At 50.4% G+C, this 22,819-nt stretch overlaps 2 protein-coding genes across 2 annotated transcripts in view; one reads left to right on the top strand and one right to left on the bottom strand.

The window, feature by feature from the left end:
* The first annotated feature begins 751 nt into the window (after positions 1-751).
* FOXC1 (forkhead box C1) lies at positions 752-3,760 on the top strand. The gene has a single exon (XM_064662967.1). It carries the CDS (start codon positions 1,484-1,486, stop codon positions 3,188-3,190), a length of 1,707 nt encoding a protein of 568 aa, XP_064519037.1. The 5' UTR covers positions 752-1,483; the 3' UTR covers positions 3,191-3,760.
* Positions 3,761-14,481: 10,721 nt separating this feature from the next.
* GMDS (GDP-mannose 4,6-dehydratase) overlaps positions 14,482-22,819 on the bottom strand; it is a 419,946-nt gene continuing 411,608 nt past the window's right edge. Inside the window, exons 10-11 of the mRNA XM_064662980.1 lie at positions 15,869-15,937; positions 14,482-15,489 (exon numbers count right to left, since the gene is read on the bottom strand). Of these exons, the coding sequence (XP_064519050.1) occupies positions 15,427-15,489; positions 15,869-15,937 (132 nt within the window). The 3' untranslated portion in view covers positions 14,482-15,426. The remainder of the gene's footprint in view (positions 15,490-15,868; positions 15,938-22,819) is intronic.

Genomic DNA, 22,819 nt, shown 5'->3' with positions numbered 1-22,819 from the left:
CACACATACACTTTCCTCTCTGTCCCCGCGGAAGAGCTCCTGGCGGGGGAGGGCAGGGAGAGAGCCAACACACAGGCGTGGAGCCGGCCCGCCGACACGGGTGGCAGCCTGGAGGGAATGGGAGAAGAGAGGCCGACCGGGAGCGTGCGGAGAAAACACACCAAGGAGCTTACAAAAAAAAAAAAAAAAAAAAAAAAAGAAAAGAAAAAAGAGAAGTAACATTTCGGGGTAAACACGCGTGGCAGAGCGCAGGGTGCGCCTGGGTGGGAAGAGCTCCGGGGGAAGCACATACACATATATACACACATACAGGTGCGGGCATGCACGTCATGCGTGTACCCGGGATGCGTGTGCGAGAGCGACCGCACACGTAAGTACGCGAGTGGGTGGGCGAGCGAGGTACGAGGCAGTAGGGGTCGGGCGGGTCGTCGCGCAAAATGCGCGGGTGCGGGGGGATCGCCGCGGGTGCGCAGAGGCCCGTGCGAACCCGGGGCTCCGCGGCGCTCAAGGCGTCCGCGTGTGCCGGCGAGCGTGTGTGGCCGGTCCCCGAGCGCTACAACTCCTGCGGCTGCTGCTGCAGGGGTTTTTTTTCCTTTTTTTTTTTTTTTTTTTCTCGCTCGCTCCTTTTTTTTTTCCCTCCTCATTCAGAGTCCCGGGTGTCTCCCGGCCCTCATTGGCCGCCTCGGCTCAGTGGGGCGGAGCTGGGCCGCCTGCAAAAGGAGGAAAAGAAAAAAAAAAGAGAGGAAAAAAAAAAAAAAAGGAGACCGAGAGAGGAGAGGGAGGGAAAAAAAAAAGGAGAAAACTGTAAGTGCGTAAAAAAGTTCTCGCCGTGGTGACGGATGCTCAAAAGTTCAGGAGTTTTTCCGATGCTTCCCAAAGCAGCCTGCGACTGAAAAAGAGACTGAAAAAACCGAGAGGGAGAGAGAGAGGGAGACTTTGCACTGGGAGATCGGGAAGGTGGATTTTTTTTCTTCTGCTCGCTTAAAAAAAGCCGACAAAACACATCCCTCTACTTTTGTCCCTCCTTTGCAGACAACTTGTTGCAGATCCCCGTGGAACAAGGAACTGGGACCGTGGGAGCCTCTTTGCAAAGGTTTTATTTTCTTAATACTCTTTCTGCGTTTGGAAGTTGCTTTCTCCGCTGCGATTACTTTTTTTCCCCTCCGCCGTTTTCTTTTTTAAAACAATTTTTCCATTTTTTTGCCCCCCTCCTTTTTTCCCCTCCTTTTTTGATTTTTTTTTTCCCCTCCGCGTGGAGCGCGGGAGCTCGCCGGTGGGCTTTTCCTGGGCGAAGAAGAGGAGACTTTCGGCGCTGCCGTCGTTATTCTTTCTCCCTTTTACCGCGCTCCGCCGGGGGGGTGGGGGGGTGGGGGTTGCCCGGCCGCCCGGTCCAGCTCGGTCCGCGGAGCGGCGGAGGGGTGGAGGGGGAAGGGACGCGCTGTTTGGTCCGGCGGGGAGGGTGGGGGAAAGCTGACGGGAGGACATGCAGGCTCGCTACTCCGTGTCCAGTCCCAACTCCCTGGGAGTGGTGCCGTACCTCGGCGGAGAGCAGAGCTACTACCGCGCCGCGGCGGCGGCAGCCGGCGGGGGCTACACGGCCATGCCGGCCCCGATGAGCATGTACTCCCACCCGGCCCACGAGCAGTACCCGGCTGGCATGGCCCGAGCCTACGGGCCCTACACGCCACCGCCGCAGCCCAAGGATATGGTGAAGCCGCCCTACAGCTACATCGCCCTCATCACCATGGCCATCCAGAACGCGCCCGATAAGAAGATCACCTTGAACGGGATCTACCAGTTCATCATGGAGCGGTTCCCTTTCTACCGGGACAACAAGCAGGGCTGGCAGAACAGCATCCGCCACAACCTCTCCCTCAACGAGTGCTTCGTCAAAGTGCCCCGAGACGACAAGAAGCCCGGCAAGGGCAGCTACTGGACCCTCGACCCCGACTCCTACAACATGTTCGAGAACGGCAGCTTCCTCCGCCGCCGCCGCCGCTTCAAGAAGAAGGACGCCGTCAAGGACAAGGAGGAGAAGGATCGCCTGCACCTCAAGGACCATGCCCCGCCGCGCCCGCCGCCGCCCGCTGCCGCCGCCGCTGAGCCCGAGGGCGGCCCCGCCGGGGGCAGCGCCGCGCCGCCGCCGCCGCCCGTCCGCATCCAGGACATCAAGACAGAGAACGGCACAGCCTCGCCGCCGCAGGCCGTGTCCCCCCCCGGCGCCGCGCCGCCGCTCGGCGCCGTGCCCAAGATCGAGAGCCCCGACAGCAGCAGCAGCCTCTCCAGCGGCGGCAGCCCCCGCAGCACCCTCCCCTCCAGCCGCTCCCTCAGCCTGGAGGCCCCCGAGCCCCCGCCGCCGCCCCCGCCGCCGCCCCCACCGCCGCCCCACCACCACGGCCCGGGCTTCAGCGTGGACAACATCATGACCTCGCTGCGGGGCTCGCCTCAGGCCGCCGCCGAGCTGGGCGCCGGCCTCCTGGCCCCTGCCGCCGCCGCGCCGCGCACCGGCATCCCGCCCGCGCTGTCCCTCGGCGGGTACTCGCCGGGACACAGCTCCGTCTACGGCTCGCCCTGCGGCCAAGCGGCCGCCGGCTCCGCCGCAGGCACCTACCACTGCAACATGCAGGCCATGAGCCTCTACGCAGCGGCGGGCGGCGCCGACCGGCCCGGCCACCTGCCCGCCGCCGCCGCCAGCCCCGCCGAGGACCCACTGCCCGACTACTCGATGCCCTCGGGCGGCGGCGGCGGCGGCGGCGGTGGGGCAGGGGGCGGCGGCGGCGGCGGCGGGGCGCTGGGGCACGGCGGGCTGGGCGGCGCGGCGGGCGGCCACCAGGAGGGGCACCACCCGCACCCGCACCAGGGCCGCCTGGCCTCCTGGTACCTCAACCAGGCGGCGGCGGCGGCAGCGGCGGCGGCGGCGGCGGCGGGGGAGCTGGGCCCGCTGGCGGGCGCGGCGGGCTACGCGGGGCCTCAGCAGGGCTTCGCCGCCGCCCCGCGGGAGGTGTTCGAGGCGCCGCGGCTGGGGCTCAGCGCCTCGCCGGGCGGCGGAGGCGGCGGCGGCGGGGCAGGGGGCGGCGGCGGCGGCGGCGGCGGGGCGGGGGGCGGCGGGAGCTGTCAGATGGCCTTCCCCGGCAGCCAGCCGCTCTACCGCACCTCCGGGGCCTTCGTCTACGACTGCGGCAAGTTTTGAGCGCACCGCGTCGCGGGGACACCGCGGGGACTCTGCTCTGCTCCGCACCGCGCCCGCGGAGGGAAGCGAGCGCACCGCGAAAAGCTTTTGTACAGAGACAGCCCCAAAAGCATGTCTTGGTTTGTTAAAGGACAGTGTTACTCCAATAACACGTAAGTTTTTTTTTTTTTAAATTGCTTTGAAAAATACTTTTTTTTCTTCCCACCCCGCGTCCCTTAAGGTATTGTCATGCCCCGTTTTTGAAAGGGAGCGAAAAGTCCAGCGTAGAGTACCAGCTTCTTCCCTTCTCCCCTTCCTCTTCTACAAGGACTTGTTTTAAAATGTAAATTGCGACATAGTAATTTATTTTTAATTTGTAGTTGGATGTTGCGGACCAAACGCCAGAAAGTGTTTCCCCCTTTCCTGAAAAATGACGTTAAAATTGACTGAAACGCTGATTTTTTTTCACTATATAAAAAGGGAAACTGTATTAATCTTATTCTATCAATATTTTTCTCTTTTTTTTGTTGAAAATATTCTGAAGGTATTGCATTGTTTGTTTATTAATAAATTACCATTCAGTTGGAATGATACACGTCTGTATATTTTAATACTTTCATTTAGAGAGAGAAAAAGAGAGGGAAAAGGGATTTCATAACTAACTTTGTCGCTGGAACAGCTTGTTCCCCTCCGCACAAATTCCAAAGACCATTTAGGAACTGCCAGGTCGAAAAATCCCTTTTCAGTCTCTTCTGCAATATGTTCCACTTAGTCAGCTCGCCTTATCCGCTAGGAAAAAAATACTTTCCCATGGCAGCTCTGAGTTGGCAAATAAACAAACACGTTTTCTTAGCAATTAATGGGGAAGACCTGGAAACATTTGACCATACACAGTAGTATGACAAGATTATGGCTTTTTAAATAATATGCCTATGTAAGGATATATTAAGCGATAACTCCGAGATAGAAGTGCATGCAGTAGATCCCTGCCCTTGTGTAACTTTGTATATATATCGAGCTATTTATCGGTCTCTGTGTGTTTCAAATGTATTTATATCTAGGATTTACATATGTACCTATATTTAAAGAAGGATTACGTAGTTATTTATAGCTTCATATACGCATTGCATATTTTTCTAAATTCCACAGTGTATAGCAGATGCCAAATCTGTAGTACGTTTATTCTTAAATATAATGCAAACATATAAATCACTGCGTTTCAGAATTAATAGCAATGCGTGCAATCACATCTGTGAAGCTGCTTCTGTAATACCTATTTTTAAAATACTATTTTATTTCAGGGGAAAAAAAGTAGTTGGATTAAAGGGTACTTGTACAGTCCACCCTTACACCTTTATAGTAGCTCTACATTACTCCCGTCCTTCAGGGATTTCACTGGTCTGTATCTTAATTGTTCGGACTGAAATTATTTTAAAACTATTTTGTGTGGGCGAATTTTTCGTATATAGTTGGAAGGGGGTTGTTTTATTTTTTTTCTACTTCCCCCCTCATTTTTCCTTAAATCGGAAAAATATATATATATTACCAGGGTAGCAGATGAGTGCTGCACAGACTGACATCTTGTCAGATCAAGGATTTTACCTTCTGGACAATTTGCTATTAAGAACCTACGAGCCATGGGGGTCACCTTCCCTTTTTGTAAGTAACCACCAAAATGCAATAAATGCATTAACGTAAAAGAATCAGCCTTGTCAGTCATAGCCTTGAGAATAAGCTTACTTGATTACAGATACTTAAGGCCTAAAATTTGCTTTCAAGGTAGTACAGTTTCCTAACAGAAGCTCTTATCTAAAGGGAACACTTAGCAGTAATTGCTGTTGCATTGTTAAGGGTTATACTGCAAATAAATACAAAGGTATTTACAGTTCAGCCTTATTACCTCACTTTTGAGCTGTGCTTCCCTTCCAAAGCAATAATCCGAAAACACCTTCAGGAGATCGAATGAACATGGGGAAGTGTGTGTCATTTTATAACGCTGGCTTAGAATATGTTTTTGTGAGTATAGCATAGTCTTTGCTTTTTCGTCATAGTACCTCTAAAAAAAATCGGCCTTATTTATATTTATTTGTTTGCTAAGTTGGGTAAGAGAAGCTCAAATGCTCCGTCGTCCGATTGTGGTAAAATTGAAGAGAATGACGAGTAAAGGCTGAGCACCTTCGCTCCAGGGACACGTTTTTAATGCTGCTGCTGCCCGTTTTTCACCAGTAAAGGGAAATAAAATGTTACCTATTGTCAGTCAGGCTCACTTTCTTCTCCCCACCGTCCCCTCTCCCTGTAGCGAGCGGAGGGGCAGCTAAACTGGGGGCTCCCTCCCACCCCCACTGCTTGTGAGCGGGGCTGCCGGGCCAGGGGCACGGCGGGGCTTTCACTGCCTCGCACCTTCCGTCCTTCTCCTTGGAGAGGGGACCCTCGGCGGGGCAGCTCCCTCTGCCCCGGCAGATGGGTTTGCCAGCGGGGTAACTGCGTAATAAGGCCATTCCTGCCCCCCGTCATATATTTAAAATAAAGTTTAAAGAAGGCACAGGGTAGAGGCGATTGCGTGTGCTATTCGCCTGTTATTTTTGTTGCGATCAGGCGCCGGCTTTCCTGTAGTTTGGGTTTTCTCAGCGGTCTCCAGCGGTAGGGTGTTTGTGACGAAAAAAATAGGGAGGAAAGCAGTTGTTATCCCGGCTTGTTTAATAACCCGTTGCATTGTCAGTGGTGCTGCTCGGTTAGGGGAGCTGGGGGGACTGTGCGTAGCCTGAACAAGTGCGGTGTGTAATTACTGCTAATGCCTGGGGCGGTCCGCGGGCCTCCGCAGCGGGGCGGCCGCGCAACTTGCGCTACCCGTGGCCCAGGCTGCAAAAGGGGCGGGAGGAGTGGGCTCGGCGAGCTGGGGGGGGGGGGCGGCGGCTCACAGTCAGGGAGGGGGCAAAGGGAAACCTCCTGCTCGGGCGCAGGTAGGTCGTGTCGGGATCCTCTGCCCCCGGAGGGAATATCTTTCCTGAAGTGACGTGCGTGGTCCTGGCGGAGGTCACCTCCTCGTTCTCAGTGCGATGGGCTGGCTCACCGCACACGCATTTCTGCTTTAGTTTTAAAATCATTATTTTTATTATTACCATAATCATAACTTTTTTTTTTCTTCTCCTCCTCCGCACAGAAATTGATCACAACAAAAATAAGATCAGTAGTGCTAAAGGTCCCTCTGGGTAGGCGGTGAAAAGTGCGGGCTTGGCCGCGGGAGGTGCCCGTCGGGAGCGCAGGCCAGTGCCGCTGGTCCCTGAGCAGCACTGCACGGATGGGGACCTTCAGCTCCGGACTCCGCCGGGCCGAAGCCTGCAGTGTGAGGTGTCGCTGCTGCTGCTGAGATGGGGAAAGGCCGGGCGGTCTTGCTATAAACCATTCAAGGTTGGGGCAGCGCCGCTGGGGGTCATGGAGCGGGGCTTTCTGACCGCGGGCTGCCCTCCTGTCTGTAAGGCACGAACTGCGGGCAGTGAGGCCCAGCGTGGGGTACGAAGCCTTGTTCGCGTTGTGCTTCCCTCCTTTTGAGAGGAGAAGGCAAACCCGAGCGTCCCTTCTGACCTATGATTGTCTCCCAGGAGAATTGGGCCTGCCATGAACGCCAAAAGAGATGCAGTGCGACCTTGCGCAGCGGTGGGCACGGGACATGTGCCTGGGCAGCAACTGAGATGTGTCTCCGTAAGGCCTCGACATCTGTGTTGGCAGCCCCTACAGCGAACGGGGACACTCGGCCCCAGCCGTGCCTGCAGAGTGGTCCCTTAAGTGCCAGGAGAGCGATCCCGTAGGTGCCAGGTTAGCATGGGGCTTTTTGTTGTATTTTTAGCTCAAACTGATTTTTTTCCCAAACTATTGCTTTGCTTTTTGTCTATGAAAAAACAAAACTTTTTTTTTTTAATTAATTTGAGGGACCATTGTGTTTAGGGGTTTCTTACTTGTATTTGTTCATCTGTCACTTAAACTGTGGAAAATGTGGAGGAAAGGAATATTCTCCTAAGTTCCCTCCTTAGAATTTCTTCTTAAAGCAATTACAGTTCATATTATGTTCTGCAAAGGTCATAACCAAAAATAGCAGAGAATTGCACGCAAATAGTCAAGAGGACATTGATTAAAACCCCTTCTCTATCTCCACAGGCTGGGTTAGATGAAGAACATGGTGAGGTTGTGTTGTGGATGGAAATGTTTAAAGGAGTGTTTCCGAATTGGCGTTTTACCATATCTGGGGCCCTTTCTGAAAGCCACGAAGGTCGGGAAAGGCGCTTGGAAGTTAGCATAAGACTATTTTCATACTTAGGTTCAACGTCATAACACTATCGGTAACTCTGGGGCGGCAGCATATTGACCGACCGGCTGTATGCTGCCCTGATCCTCCACAAAAATATGCTGCTGGAGCGGGACAAGCTTAAAGCTTTGCCTTGGCCTCCAGAGACTTGGCTTGCGCGTTGCGGGCCGGTCGCACACGGCGCACGTGAAGAGCGGTGCGGGTTTTGCGGGAGGCAGAGTGGCGCTGCCAGGAGCGGTGGCGCACGGCCGGGGGGCTGCGCGCCCCTCTGCGCCCACGTGAAGACGAGTGTGAGGTCAGAGTGCGCAGTCTTTATCACGTCGTAGGCAAAAGCGTGCAGCGCCGAGGCGCGCACATGGCGCCGCCGCGCAGGTACAGGAGCGCTGCAGTCCGGCCCCTAAGAAGCTCTCTGCCTCCCACTTCCCAAAATCGCTCATTTCAACAGCGACAGCTAATTGAACATTAGATTTCAATTAATTTGTCTCGTAACGTAATTTAAACTCCTCGGCGTACTAAGTCCATTTTCCCCCGTCTCTCCGTGTCAGGGCCGGGTGGTTTGGCAAAATGTTTCCGTCATTTTAAGAGGCGCTGATGTTTTGGTTCGTTTGGGTTTTTTTTAGAAGGGGAGGGCGATGAGGAGCGCGGCGGCGGGCGCCGTCAGGGTGTCCGGGGTGACGCGGGGGCACAGGTAGCGCGCCCAGGCGCGCAGCCAGGGCAGGGTGGAGGGCGAGCTCAGGTTTACGCGGCAAGCTGCGCAAGAGGCTGGCGGGCCTGAACTGTGGAGTAAGGGAGCTGCTTGGTGCTCCCCCGCGGACGCGCGTGGGTTTCGATCCATCGGCATCTCGGTCACAAGCTCACGGGCTGGGAGGATGCCAGTTACTCTTCCCGTATAGCTTTCCCCCACCTTTTTTCCTTTTTTTTTTTTTTCCTCTTTTCCCTTCTGACTCGCCCCCCCGGCTGCTTGTCTGTGGTGAATCCGCCCCAAAGGTGGTGCGGTGCCGCGGTGAAGGGAGCTCTCCTGGTTTAATTACGCTGGGGCTCATAAAGCCATTCGCTTCTTTCCAAAGTAATAAACAAACGTCGCGTTAGGTCAAGATTGATGGTGTCCATGCAATAAAAACGGGCCAGGTCAGGAAGGAATAAAATTCAATCAGAGCTCGCGGAATCATTTTTCAGGGGACAGAAAGACAGAAAAGGAGACGGGGGTCAAGGGAGACGATGTCGCCATTCACAATACACCAGCCGGGAGGGAGGGGGGCGAGGGTTAACGAGCGATTGTTTTTTATCAAGCGGAGCCTAATTGAACGAAACAATAGCTGCATCGGCGGAGGAGGTCCGCCTCCTTGCCCTGTAGTTGCGGGGCCGGGCGACAGCCCCGTATTTCGGGGGGCACCGGGGACCCCTCGCAGCACTGCTGTGCCCCCCATTTTTCCTTAAAATTATGCACACGCACCTGGGGTAACGGGCAGGTCTTGTCCTAGGCCGGGGGCTGGAAGTGCAGATAGGGGTAGCGAACGGTCGGGCGTGTAGGGGAGGAGAGCGAGAGACCCCCTCATTTCGCAACAAGGCGTCGTAAAAGGCCTGCTTGGACGGCCGGAGGAGTAAGCCCCAGCTCTCCCGAGGGTAACTCTGGCTGGTCCGGCCGAAACAGGAACCCTCGGTGTCACTTGCAACTAACTCAGAGTTTAGTTCCGTGGTAACGCTGTTGGCGTCCAGCGATTTGGCAAGCGGCTGCGAGATGGTATTTGCCGGACACCCGACGGCTGGGGGGTGTTCAGCAGTGTTCAGGGAGAAGACACCAGCACAGCCCCGCGGGGAAGCCCCTGTGGTCCGAGGGGCATGTTTTCGTCCCGGCCTGTTTCACCATTGTTTTGTGCGGCGCGGGTCGGGGAAGCAGCCGGCAAAGGCTCCCTCCCTCGGTTTAGCCGGCAGCGTCTTTGGTGGAGGGGGATTTCTTCCTCCTCCCCCAAGCCAACGCATCTGTCGCACACACCTCCGCGACCTTCTAGGCCCGTAACTTGCGCCTTGGTTGGTATGCGTGTGCCACAAAATAATAGCTGTTAAAAAGCAGTTTGATGGGGAGGGGGAAGGCAGTTCGGGCTACCGATGAGATCTCCGGCAGAAATGGAATTGGGTGGTCGGCAATTTTTTTGCCCCCGAAACAAACACAGCTTGAAACGACTTGGGTGGGCAGAAGGGAACAATTTGTGAGCCAGAGAGCAAGTGAGTTGGGCAGGCAGCCGGCCTGCAACTTACCTGCTGGAGACTTTCACCTGACCTTTAGGTGTCAGGGGGCTTGCTTGTGCAGTGTATTACCCCCACGTTCAGGTCAGCTGCTTTAGACTGCATTCAGCAGAATTAAAACGGCAACAATAAAACCCCCAAACTGAAATCGCCCCTCCTTTCCAGCCTCCATCACCCCTGGGGAGAATCCAGGAAAACCAACACATTTAGAATCATTAACTCTTAAAATAGCTGAATTTCCTCCAGTAGAAAAAACGCAAATTATTACACTCACGAGTTCAGCATATTTATATATTATACGAATCGATGAATAAACAGGTCATATCACTAGAACCGTCATCCCTCGGAAGGCAAGCGGTCGGATAGAAAAAACGCCATTGCCGTTTTCCCCAAAACATTCCTGGAATTTATTTACTTGCCAGAACATTTAAGCGGCCGACTTTAATTTCTTTCGTTTATACTTTTTTTTTTAAATAAATATTTAAAATAAGGAAAAAGAAGAATGTTTTCCATTGAACGATAATGTAAAAATACTGATAATATCATCCGTAGCAGAAGAGAATTGTTTAAACAATGTCGGTGCTTGCAAGATTGCCCAGTATAAATACAATTGCAGTGCCTTTTTGATGCGAGTTTCTAGTGGAACTCTTTCTCCTGCATGTGTTCTGTATATCCATTTCCCCGGTCCGATTGTGTGAAATAGGGCTAAACCCTTTAGCTAGCGGGGAGGGCACGTCGCTCTGCTAGTCCCGTCGCCCGGGGCCGGGGATGCCCGGCTGCCTGCGGCGCAGGACGAGGCGCAGGCGGCGGGCCGGGGCCGGCGCTCACACACCTCGCCCCTGCCAGCGAGGAGCTGCTTGCCGTTTTCCCCAAGCGAGGATTTATGAAAGTGTTGGCGGCCAGCGCTTCTAACCTCGCCTTTCAAGGATGAGATGGATTTTAAACTGAATAACGAATTGCAGAAAAATTACGACTTTCTCCCGCGGCCATTTCCCACCCCCCAAGCTCTCCCCCGAGGGTGTGGGACGGTGGTGGAGCATGGAATGCATCGGTGCGAGCTCATTAGCAAAGCAAAGGTTGCAATTAGCGTCTGCTGCTGCGAAGCGACCTCTCCTCCGCCTGCCTCTCCTAGCCCCCATCACCAAATAATTGTAAAGTATCTGTTGATGTTTTTCTTCCACCCGTCAAAACGTTGGAGCCCTGCCTGCTCCAGGGCTCCGTCCTGGGTTTGTTGTGTCTGGAGACAATGCTCCGCCAGCGAACCATTAGAGGTGAAGGGGGGTCACAAGGGGAGGCAGGAGCGCGGCCCTGCGAGCCGACTCGGGGCCTCCCACCCCTGCAAACCTGCCGCCCACAGGCGGGAGGGGCGGCGACCCCCGGCCGGTGCCCCTCTCCCCGCGCTGTCCCGGGGCAGCCCCGAGCACGCCTTCCCGGCTGGGCGAGTAGCGGGAAGAGGATGTGACCCTCATGTCCGCTCGGGGGGACGCGGCTGCTTTATGTGCAAGGGGCCGGGGGAGGTGGCGGCGGGGACTCTTCCATTCTACCAGTTTACACCTAAATTTTATTTTTCTAAATACACTTACAGCAGTCGACGCGTTTCCGAGCGCGACCAGAGCCGGCCGCGGAGCTGCTTTCCCACCACCACCCTACCCCGGCGTCTGCGTACCCGAGGAGCGGGGCTACCCCCCCTTCAGCCCCCGTTTGCTTTTACCCTTCGGGCTGGCGCTCCGAGCGTCGAGGTGTACTTTTAGATGGCGCTGGCGGTTTTGCTCCGCGACCCCGAGGAAACCCCCGTCGCTTTGTCTCGCCGGCCTTCCGCACCGGGGCCGGGGAGCAGGGCGGCGGGCGGGCCTGGCTGCGTCGCCGGCGGGCCCTGGGGCAGCGCCGACCCCCGGCCCGGCCTGGCCCGGCCCGGCCTGCTTGCAGAAGTGGCGAGAGCTTGTGTTCCCGTGGGGCCGACCCACCGCGGGCCGCCGCCGCGCTCCTTGCTGCCTACGGGGATTCTGCAGCCCACGAGTGTCCGGTGGCCCCGAGCGGCCCTGAAAGGCCTCAGAAGAAGGAAAATTAAGATGAATAATTTAAGAAGGGGCGTTCGTGGCAGTTTTACCTTTAGCAAGACAGGTTTCTGGGGAAAGGCAGCGGCCCGCACGACGGAGGCGCGGGGCTGAGTAATGGCTAAGAGACGTGGAGCGGCGGCGGCGGCGCTGACAGGCGGCGGGCGCGGGGGAGCGAGCCCGGCCGTCGCTGGTCGTAATTCCCGGCGCTGCCGGGCAGGGAGCCGCAGGCAGGGCCGGGCCGGCCTTCCCCATCGCGCCCCAGCCCTCTGCAGCCCACTGGGCAGGAGCTGGACCGCTCTCCTCTCCCTGCCCATCGGAGCCCCCTCTTCCCGACGGGGAGCACGCCCGGGCAGCCTGCACCACCCAGCGCTGGCATTACTATCCCACTTCTCCTCTTAGCAGCGGTGCAGGGGTGAACCTCTCTGCTTCCCACAGCGCAGTGGGGACAGGCTGCCCGGGCGGGGGCTCCTGGAGGGCTCCAGGGCCCGTTTTACCGACCTCGGACAGGGCAGAATATCCATAAACTGGACACAACCACCAACCGGCCTTTCCCCGCCGGTGCCACGCAGCGGATCCGAGAAAGGATACACCCACCTTGCCTTTTGCTTTGTTCGGTGCTGCTGCTGCGGGTGGTGGGACGCTTGTGAAAGACGTGGGAGATTAAAGGCATGCTCGGTTATTTACTACTGGAGCTGCCCTTTTCCATTAACGAAGGTGCAGTGACTCCATAAGAGACTTGAGACGGACAGTGGGGGGATGTATCTTCTGAACCTGGACCCACAAAACGCTTGACGTGCACACTAAACTGATGTACAGAACACAAGTCTGTAACTGTGTTACTATTAGCTACATATACAATATCATTTCCCTAAATCGTAGTGTGTTAGTGTTTTGGTTTAGGTTTTTTTTTGTTATTACAAGACGTGATCCCATGGTCAATGCAAAGAGTGGTACTTTAGAAGCAATTAAGAATTAGGCAAGGAAGGTAACGTAGAGGGAACTGAAAAGCAATTCAGACCTTTGTCAAATGGTCCAAGGCAGCGGGGCAGTGTGCGTTTTGTCCTATTACAACCAGTAGTGTATTTTTTTCCTTCTTAAAAAGGCAGCAAAAAGCACAAGGCCACCGCGGAGGGACGGCTTGGTCTAGTATCAGTTTTTGCTTTCCCATCCTTTTTCTTTCTCTGTCCCCAATATAGAGAACGAAAACAAATAATGAGAACACTTCTCTTGAATGCACTACACTTAAACATACCAAAGAAAAAAAAGCCTGAAGTCGAAGTTTTCAGGTCTCTACAGAGTTGTCTAAACTAATATTCAGATGTACCAGCAAGACTCCCAGTGAATCACTGTAAGCAAAAAAAAAAAAAAATAGTTCTCAGCAATACAAAAATGTGTTGTCATAAAAGCGCTGTGATAATTTTTAAAATTACTGTTATTCCATGCGCCACCAAAGACCCGCCACCCGCAGCCTCTGACTGCTTGTCCGAGGCGCTGCGAAGGGGGCAGCCCTCGGTGAGGCCGGGCAGGAGGAGCTCGTCCCCTCCCCTCAGCGGCCCCAGGATGGGGAGGCTGGGTCTGGGCACGGGACACCGCTTCTCCCGTGGCGGGGTGTGCGGCGGCAGCCCGCAGAGCACAGCCACAGACATGCGGCCACACACGGGTGGGTGCCCACGGCAGAGGGGGCAAGCGCGTACTGCCGGGGCTGTGTAGCACATTCGCGTGGTGTGAACGCTGCGGGAGGGGACATCTAATGCAAAGGACACGCACCCACGGGAAGGGAGTTTATTGTTAGTTTACTCCTGAAAAAAAAGGCACAGCTGCGGAGTCGTACCTGTTCGAGGAAAAAACACCCAAGGAAGCTTTATATAAATATACCCACGCGTGAAGGTGTATACGCGCGGGATGAGAGGGAATGTGTGCGTGATGCTGCAGGGAGCTCCAGGCCTTCCCACGGACGGAGCTCTGCGACCAACTCGGCGTTGGTTTATGCTAGGAGAGCCCCGGTGCCCCGCGGAAACTGTGCGTGGGGGCTGGAAACCCTCACATGCGTAGGGCAGCGGTTGGAGCGAGTGCAACGGGGACATCCTTCCCTCTCCTGTTCTCTCTGCCCTGTGAGGGCTCTTACACCGTGCACCTGTAGGAAGGATCCCAAGCAGCGCCTGGGCTTCCACGTTTTCCTTTCCCCCTTGTGCTGGCATGGTCGCACTTTCGAGGGGACAGCCCCAAAGGAAGCGGCTGCTTGGGCTGCCCGGGCGCGCTCCGCTCCGCGCTGCGCGTTTTTCACAGCACCTCCGGCAAATGCCTCCTTTGGCGACCGCTGCACCGAGCAGCCTTTCTCAGGCCGGCTGGCTCCCCCCCCCGGCTGCTCCCGAGCCTTTCCTGTCACCCCACATCACTTCCATCACGCTCCCGCTCCCGCGCCCAGCTAGAGCCACAGCCCCTAGCTCCGTGCTCAGCCACCTCCCTCCACTTTTAACAGCGGTGTCCCCCTGTAGAAAGTAGAAAAGCAAGAGATGAACTTTGAGAAAGTGTATTTCCTGTGTATGTCCCGCTTGTGTTTCTCACTCTTTGCTTACTTCCAGGCAAAAAGCTAAAATGATGGGAGTAATTGATGGGTGGAAGATCCGAAACCAACGGGAAATGTATGGGCTTGACGACCTCTGGATAACCCGGGTACCTTGGCACAAAAAGCAAGAAAATATTTACTCACCTTGAAGTTTCTATTTTTTTAAAGCTTTTTTATTTATTTTGTTTTTATTTCTTTAGTCATCTTTTGAGATGGTTCAAGTTCCCGTCTGAGGTTTAATTAGAGTAAGCAGGAAAAGGGTGGAAGGGGAATGGGTTAATTCTGGGGAGAGGGGGTCAGAAACCAAAACACCCTAAACCCCCCGGATTGAGGTGGTGAGGGAGAAAAAGGCTTTCTGTGACTCATGCACACTCTGAAATGAAGATCTGAAAAACACATTCAAGCCCCGGCTTGACTGGTTTGAAAGCAATTCCAGCAATTAGGAATTAATTCGGCATGGTCAAAAGGCGATTTCACTGCAAGTTATATCAAGTTATCCAAACTTTTGCAGAGTTCAAGTGGTGGAAATGGGCTGCTGGGGTGGAGGTAAGGCTGCAGAAAAGAAAACCAACAATTGTTCAGGAAAGACCAAAGAGGGGAAGCCGTGGAGCAAGGTCTGGAGGGATGGTGAGCCCATGTTAGCGCCAGAGGTTTGCTGATGTTGTTGTTGGAGGAGAGGGAGATTGTGGGGTGGAGGGCAGGGGATGCTTTGTTTCTCAAATGGGAGAAAGTACTAAAAACATGCTGGAGATCCTAGGTAATAGAAAGATGAGTCTTAATTAAAAAATTAAATCAGTGGGCTTGTTGCCTGATCAGTATTTCAGGTTCAGTATGACCCTTCTCTAATTAATGGCAGGATACAGAGTTAGTCCAGGCAGGACTGACCCTGGGATGATCTGTGGAGCAACAGGCACTGGGAGGATCTGGAGGGTGGAGGGAGGGATAAAACCGGGTTTGCACACACAGGCAGGCCAACAATAAAACCGTCACAGGGAGGGGCAGGTACCAACCCCGGTGGCTTATGGCAGTGCTGGCCATGGGTTGTATCCCTGGCATGGCTCCTCTGATGCCTGCCCAGCCCAGCCAGGGATCAGGCATTGGGATTGTTCCTCATGAGCTCCACGTCAGCGTCTACCATCTCCCTGACCAGCTCCTGCAAGGAGGGAGAGAGACAGATCAGGGCCCCAGTACAGGGGCAAACAGGCAGTACATCAGGAATGCCCCAGAGCATGACAAGCCCCCTGGCCCCCCACAGCAGAACGAGGAGGGGAAGGGGCTTTGCTGGGCTCTTCCCACAGCAGCCCTGGCCCTGTGTGTGTCAATGCATTGCTTTGCACTGGGGTGCCCATAGTTGCAATAGTGGCTGCTGTTTTCAAAGCAAGAACCCCTGCAGGTTCACCAAAAATGGGGTTTCTCAGTGTGCCCAAGTTGTCCCACACAGAGGTCCCCCACTCCCTTCCCCCTCCCTGTGAATTGCTTTTAGAGGACGTGAACACCCAGCAGGTACAAAGCACTCCAGAAAAGCCACTCACATCAAACGTGACTCTTGGTTTCCAGTTCAGCTTTTGCCTAGCTTTGGTACAGTCCCCTTGCAGAAAATCCTGTGGAAAAGAAGAGAGAGGTGTTGCAAGAACCGTCACCTTCCCCACCTTGATGGCCTCCCCGTTGCCTATACTTCTCTGTGAGCCAAGCATGGCCAGGGCTGGACTCTTCCGAAGACAAAATATTTCTCTTCAAGATGCAATTTTAGTGGAAGCTCATATGCCTATTAATTCACCAGGAGGCAGCATGCTTTCACCAGGTTATTTCAGACTGAAACAGTTACTCTGTTTCTTGTGTGTGCACAGGGCTTGAACTCCAGCCTTATGGCCGTATAATGGTGAACATTTTGTAAGATGACGTTGTACGTCTTAGTCGTGCTAGTGAATGAGCTGATTCAAATTCTTTTTTCCCCCATTTGTTTAAATAATGTAAATCACAGAGCAAACATGACAACTCGTCTCTTTCAAATAAAAACATGATCACAGGCAGATGATGCTGAAAGACTGTAATGGATATGGGTAACCATATGCAATAGTAGTAAATGTCCAGCTTTTGAATGTCTACTAATTTTCTTCTTTAGTATTTTGAGCATCCACATGCAAATAGAAGTCTAAATATCTCATAAATTAAAAGAAATTATCTTGAAAGCCTTACAGAAACCAAGACTTTGGTCATGTTCACCTTACTGTTCAAGTATCCTTAAAAGTGCTACCACACCAAAACAATCCCACAACCACTCATCAAAAATAATGTAACAAAATTAAGCAAAGGCAAAAGCTCCTTTGACTGCATTTCTAATTGAATGCAAAACCTGACTTCATCTTTCTTTAAATTTCAAATAATGTGTTTAAACAGTTAGCTTTTTCCAACTGTATGTGTTCATTTAATAAAATATATTCTTTTTCCTCACAAGCTGTGTTTTTCTGTAGCAATAAATACTAAAATCATATCTGTCTAGGTTTAAGGAAAACCAGACAGACCCAGCTTTGTTAGAGAACAACAAGGCTAAGGCTGAATTCTCCTCTTGCATTTGACTTCATGGTGGTAACACAGCAAGCTTTCCAGAAAAATGCATGGTCTGCCTTTCTCCTCCCTTTTCTACCCTCTGACCAGCAGTGGAGCTAAGGAGCATTTTCTGACTAGATTTTTTAACTTGTACTGCTGCACGTTACATTTTTCAGATGCTCTCTTTTGTGCATATGTGGTTCAGGTCATGTTAAGTTCCAAAATCACCTCATCCTGTGCAGTAAAATGTAGGAAATTCTTCTTCATAATTTTGCTCCAAAAAGCTAGACAGCTTGCTTCCAGGAGCAGAGGAAATCCACCAAAGGAAATACTGCACTGAAGAAGGGGATGTGGAACAAACACGTCTGCCCAGACTTATTCCAGGCAGCATTTTTACTAGTTCAGTCTTCAGGCTAAAAAACATTTCAGCTCACCCTTAGAAAAGAGTAAACAGATGGATCAGAACAAAATGATATGAAAATAAAAAATGCCATGATTTCCTTAAATTAGACTAAATGATTTCCTACTGCAGCCCTATAATGGGCTTTTTGAAACTGCAGCAGACATTTGAGGCCAAGTCATGCAAAACCGCATCAACTTGAGGGATCCCCTGGAGGGTCGTGTGAATATGGATTACAAAATCTGGTTTGAAATGGGAAAGACGCCTACTAACTTTGATAAAATTTGGATCAGACTCTAATGTGTTCATGGAGGTATGCCTTTTATCTGGAGTTCAGTTTAATTTACATGTGTGTGTATACATATATGTGTCTGGAAACAAGGAAATCCTTCTTAAAATACTAATTTCAGTATAAAAACAATTGCTTTTTTATTCGGTCCTAATTCAAGCCATTAGCTAGAAGTGAAGTGTTTTAATACCACCTAGTTTTAAGTCATAAAAGCCATGTTGTAAAACTTAGATTTTAATTTTTATGAATGTTATGTAAGTAAAACTTTTACACCCACAATTTTCATATTGAATACATTCTTTGCAATTGAGCCTTATCTAGGATACTGGCTTCCTATTTAAAAAAAAAATGGACTGTGAAGCATAGAATGAATTGTCATGGCCTGCTATATGTAGCTGCATTCTGCTTTTGAACAGCTTGGGAGCAGTCTTTTAACTTTCTTGGACAAACGCTTTTTGTTAAAACAGTTTATCTAAAAAAATGCTTTACCTAATTCCAGCCCTTCATTCAAAAACATAAACACTTATCTGCTGAATAGGCCAAAATAAGGGTGGGGGGAGGTTGCAAATCTGTAAAAGCTATTTGCAGTGCTGGATTATACACAGAGATCACACAAACAACTAGTGTATTGAATCCATGTAGGTATAAAAAATACATTTTTCCCTTAAACTTTCAGATGCTTTAACAGTGATGCATTAAGGGTATTAGGGCATAATGTGTGAAAAAAAAAAAGAGAGAGAGAAAAAGAAAGATTTAATATATTTGATAATATGAATTCCCCAGCTGACTTGGGTTAAAAGATTAAAAATGGTTCTCTTGAAGAAGTTTGTGTACTTCTGAGAAATGCTAAACTTTGTTTGTTTACTTGAAAATAGCATAAAATATCTCCCAGGCACTTTTAAATAGGTTCACTTACAGAAGTTACTAGGTACAGAGATCAAATTAAACCATACTATTAACACCATATTACACCTAAATTTGAGATTTGATTGTATTCTTATTAGCCAAAATTTCGACACGGAATGGAAGTGATGACTGGAACAAAGCTATTCCTGATTAAAGGATTGTATTGCAGTCATGTTTCCTGTATTTTTCTACAAGTAGCTCATAATATGAAAACAATACGGTAATTACAATAAAATAAGAATATTAAAAAAGCTTCTCTTGGAACGGAATGACTGTGTGTTTATATTATTTAAGTCTTTCACTGAAACCAGAGATGCATCTGTCAGGTTCCCAAAAGGAAAAAATCCACAAAAAAAGACACCGCTCAAAAAAACCTTCAGTATGTTGATCATTAAAGTGTATTGATTTTTCAATGCCAGGGCATCACTTTCTGGAGGTGAAACCAAATCAGAAAGCAAAGAAAGAAGAGGTGAAGTTCCACAGGGGAAAATCTGGATTTCTGGGGGGAGGAAGGGGCTGATTTGGTGGGATGGGGGGTGGTTCTTGAAAAACAGCTGCTGCTGAATATAAACTACCCCATATCCCTGTTCCTGATGGAAAAGCACCTGATGAAATGACACCACTTCATGTTTTGTATTCCTGCAGGATAACTTGTTCTGTGGCATTGTGCTTTACATACTGACAGGAAAACCCAACCCTTTGACTCCATGAAGACTCTGAGGATTTAGATACTGAGCTGAGTCTGCAACCTGAAAACACTGGTTAAGGCTTTCTGTTGTTTTTACAGTACTCAGATCATGAATGTAACATTCTTTGCTTTTAGTTATCCATTTTGTGAGGAACAAGCCCTTATTTTCCATGCAAATAGTTAACATACGTGAATAGTAATGACAAGTTTTACCTGCAAGCTAAGAGTCAGAAACAACATCCACGTAAATATTTAAAGGGAAGGAAGATGGAAGACAGCAGTCAAATTCTCTGTTGCCACCTGAGAGTAAATTCTCCTATGTCTTTCTGTGTAGCTCACTGTCATATGATTGTTTCTCAGTGAACAGAACGAGTTTATACTGTGCAAATTTTTCCATTTTACATTTTCTGTAAGTGAGGCTGTGTAACTATGTAGAAAATACCCCATTATTACTAAATTTGCTTTTATGATTATTCAGTTTTATTGTCCAAATGCGCACACAAAAATACATACAGATAAGCAGAGAGAAATTTGTTACACAATGTGGTAAAGCATTTTAAAATCATGAGACAAAAATGTAAAATATTTTAATGTAAATATCACATTTCCCAAGCTCTTGTTCTGAGTGTCATTGCAACTCCTATTATGTCTCGTGCAGTGATTGATCTGGTTTCACTGTGCAATGTATCACTGTCTCATTCAATTAACTTTGACTGAAAATTTAAAACCTCAAGACAATGTGAGAAAAAGGAAATAGTATGGCCTGAAAGAAGGCCAAGGCATCCTTTATTACTACAGCTCAGCTGATTCCCTCTCAAATGTGCCTTCACTGAAGCCAGCACCCAGTGCCAGCTTTTGCTTTCTCTTACACTAGAATAAAACTGAGATCAAGTCCTCAGTAAAACACCTGCAATGGAACTGTGCCCAGTTCCACTTGCTTTAACAGAGACAAGGCTTTACCTTTAAAAATAAACAAACTTGATCTAAGCACATAACAGTTTTACTGCATCTGAAAAGCAGCCAGGGTTACGTTTACAATCAGCACACCCGCCTGGAAGGTGATTTTTTACATCAGAGCTCCCATAAGCAAAGAGCACAGACCCAGCTTGGTGGAGGCTCTGGCTTGCATGTTCAGTCTTGCACTTTTTTGCTCAAGTAGTTTTGTCAGAAAGGATTTTAAGAGTCTAGGGACCATAATTTCCTGTAAGCCCCACTTGTGTTTTAGTTTCCTTATTTCCTTCTTAAAACCGTCACCTTTCAGGTTTAACTCATCCCATTAAAAGAAAAAATCAATAAATTGGACAGCGATAGCTTGCAGTTTTGCATTTTCATCACTATAATTGAATTATAGAATGGTTTGGGTTGGAAGGGACCTTTAAACTTTACGCTCATCTAATGCTCAGTCCAACCCTCTTGCACTGAGCAGGAACATCTTCAACTAGATCAGTTGCTCAGATCCCCATCCAACCTGACCTCAAGTGTTTCCAGGGATGGGGCATCTTCTACCTGTCTCAGCAATCTCTTTCAGGGTTTCACCACTCTCATCATAAAAAGTTTCTTTCTTATATGTTGTTTAAATCTACTTTCTTTTAGTTTAAAACTATTGCCCTATTACCTTTTGTCCTATCACAACAGGCCCTGTTAAAAAGTTTTATCGCGGTTATGTATATATCAAAGTTTGTCTTATGAAACAGTGTCCCCTTTTGTGCCCTTTTTGGAGCATTTTTCATAGCATTTTTTATGAGGGTTCAAGTAGCATATCTCAGTAGTAACATCAGTAGTAATGTCACAGTATATATGGGCATCTGCTGCAGCTTATTGCTTGGAGAACACTTTTTCTCCAAGTGTTGCACATACTCTGGTGGCTGCATGCATTGCTCACTAGGCAGTTCTTTCACCATCAACCTTACCCCCATTCCCTAGTGTTCTATCACATTTGCCACCAGGCCCAGGGACGTCATGTTTTAACCCAGATGCAATGTTGGAGAACAGTTACTGTGACTTCTTCCAAGCTATTCCCTGTGCACTCTATTAAGTAAAACAGTAAGATTTCATTAAGCAGAGCTGTATAGCCTGTAAACATGCACCTTGCTGGTGCAAAATTCAATGCATAGTTCAGCTAAGCTTGGATCAAACCCCAGAAGGAGTCACAATGATAAGCACTGTGTGTCCTGTGTGCTGCTGTATGAGTACTTCTGGAGATCCATGAGGCAGAGAGAGCACTGGCTTGACTTCTTTGCAAAGGGTAGTGTTTGTTATAATATCTATAGTAACAGCGAAAACCCCAGTGTAATTATAAAGTGATTCCTATCTCCATAGTAAATATGAGGAGACTGAAAATCAAACATATCCAAGAGCGAAGCCCAAGCCTAACAAGGAACGCAGTAAACATCTTCAGGAATTTAAGATGAGCCAAAATGTGTTGTCCCTCAGTTTTCATTTTTTCTTTCCACTATTCTTAGAAAAGCAAAGTTGTGGAGCAGTTAGGATACCAAGGGAATAGAAGAATGCCAGTGAATTTGGTTCCTGATCTAAATTTGTTTTAATGCAGCATGAACAGACTGCTTTCCACTCTTGGGTCAGCAGTCTTTTGCAGAAAGACAGTATTGTTCGCAAAGAACCACAGGAAAAGGCAAAAGCAACCAATAGGCTGAAACTCGCATATAACTAAATGCCATTGAAAATAAGAGCCATAATTTTTTTTTTCCCCAACATGTTTTCCTATGCAAATCCCCTCCCTATTCAGAAAGTTTAATCTTTACTAAAACCATGTTGAGGGGGAAGGGGAGGGGAAAGAATGACTTGAGGAAAGGACTGATTCTGCACGGTGCTCAGCCCCTGTGCATTTGATGGACCTTGGCAGGCTGCGAATGCTGGGCATTTTTAGGGCAAAGTCTTACCTCGAGACCCCACTATACTCCAACAATAAGGCATCAACACAAACCTCATGGTCAATAAGACCTGAGCACATCCTTCTTTTTTTCGCCAGGAACCAGGGGCGTTAGAATAGTGGCTTTATCTTATCAGCCTGATAATCTTTAATTTGACCAGCTTCCAAAGGGTTAAGGCAAATGAACTCGAAGCAGCAATAAACATTAGGGCGATAATAACAGTAATGGAGCTCCTCTCTCTCCTCCTCCTCCTCTTCCCCTCCCTCCCCTGCGCCTTTTCCACTTCGCTGCTGCCTATCAGCCCAAACCGAAGCCGAAGCCAGACCTCTCTTTCAATGACAGGGGGTGATAAGAGACTCGCAGAAAACAGCAAGCTGTCTGGTCTGCTCAGGAAGTCGGGGACGGCTGGTATTGTCCATCAGCGAGGCCACGCGGCGGCCGGAGGCCGGGAACAATGCTGTGCTCTGGGGAAATGGGCTCACTCAGCGCCGGTCCTGGCAGCCCCTACGACACCACAGATAAAACGGTGGAGCAGGGGGAGCTGGCCCCAGGTGCCTTGGGGGGCTTGTCCTCGGACCGTAATCGCTTTGATGCCACATTAACCAAGGCGAGGCTGCATCCCGCAGGTCCCTGGGAGTAGAGATGTGCAGCCCTTGGCCCTGGTGCGAGCACTAGCCGAGCTGCAGGCCCAAGAGCCCCTCACAGGGCCAAGCATTACTCAGGTCTGTCCATTTGCCAAGCGAAGCCTGAGAAAACGTCTTG

The sequence above is a fragment of the Pseudopipra pipra genome, chromosome 1 (assembly GCF_036250125.1).
Source record: "Pseudopipra pipra isolate bDixPip1 chromosome 1, bDixPip1.hap1, whole genome shotgun sequence".
Classification (NCBI taxonomy): Eukaryota; Metazoa; Chordata; class Aves; order Passeriformes; family Pipridae; genus Pseudopipra; species Pseudopipra pipra.
Note: the sequence above shows the minus strand (reverse complement) of the source record. Positions and strands in the feature narration are given on the sequence as shown.

Excerpts from the sequence above, each read along its gene's own strand:
- FOXC1 (XM_064662967.1), top strand. The coding sequence starts at position 1,484 with ATGCAGGCTCGCTACTCCGTGTCCAGTCCCAACTCCCTGGGAGTGGTG.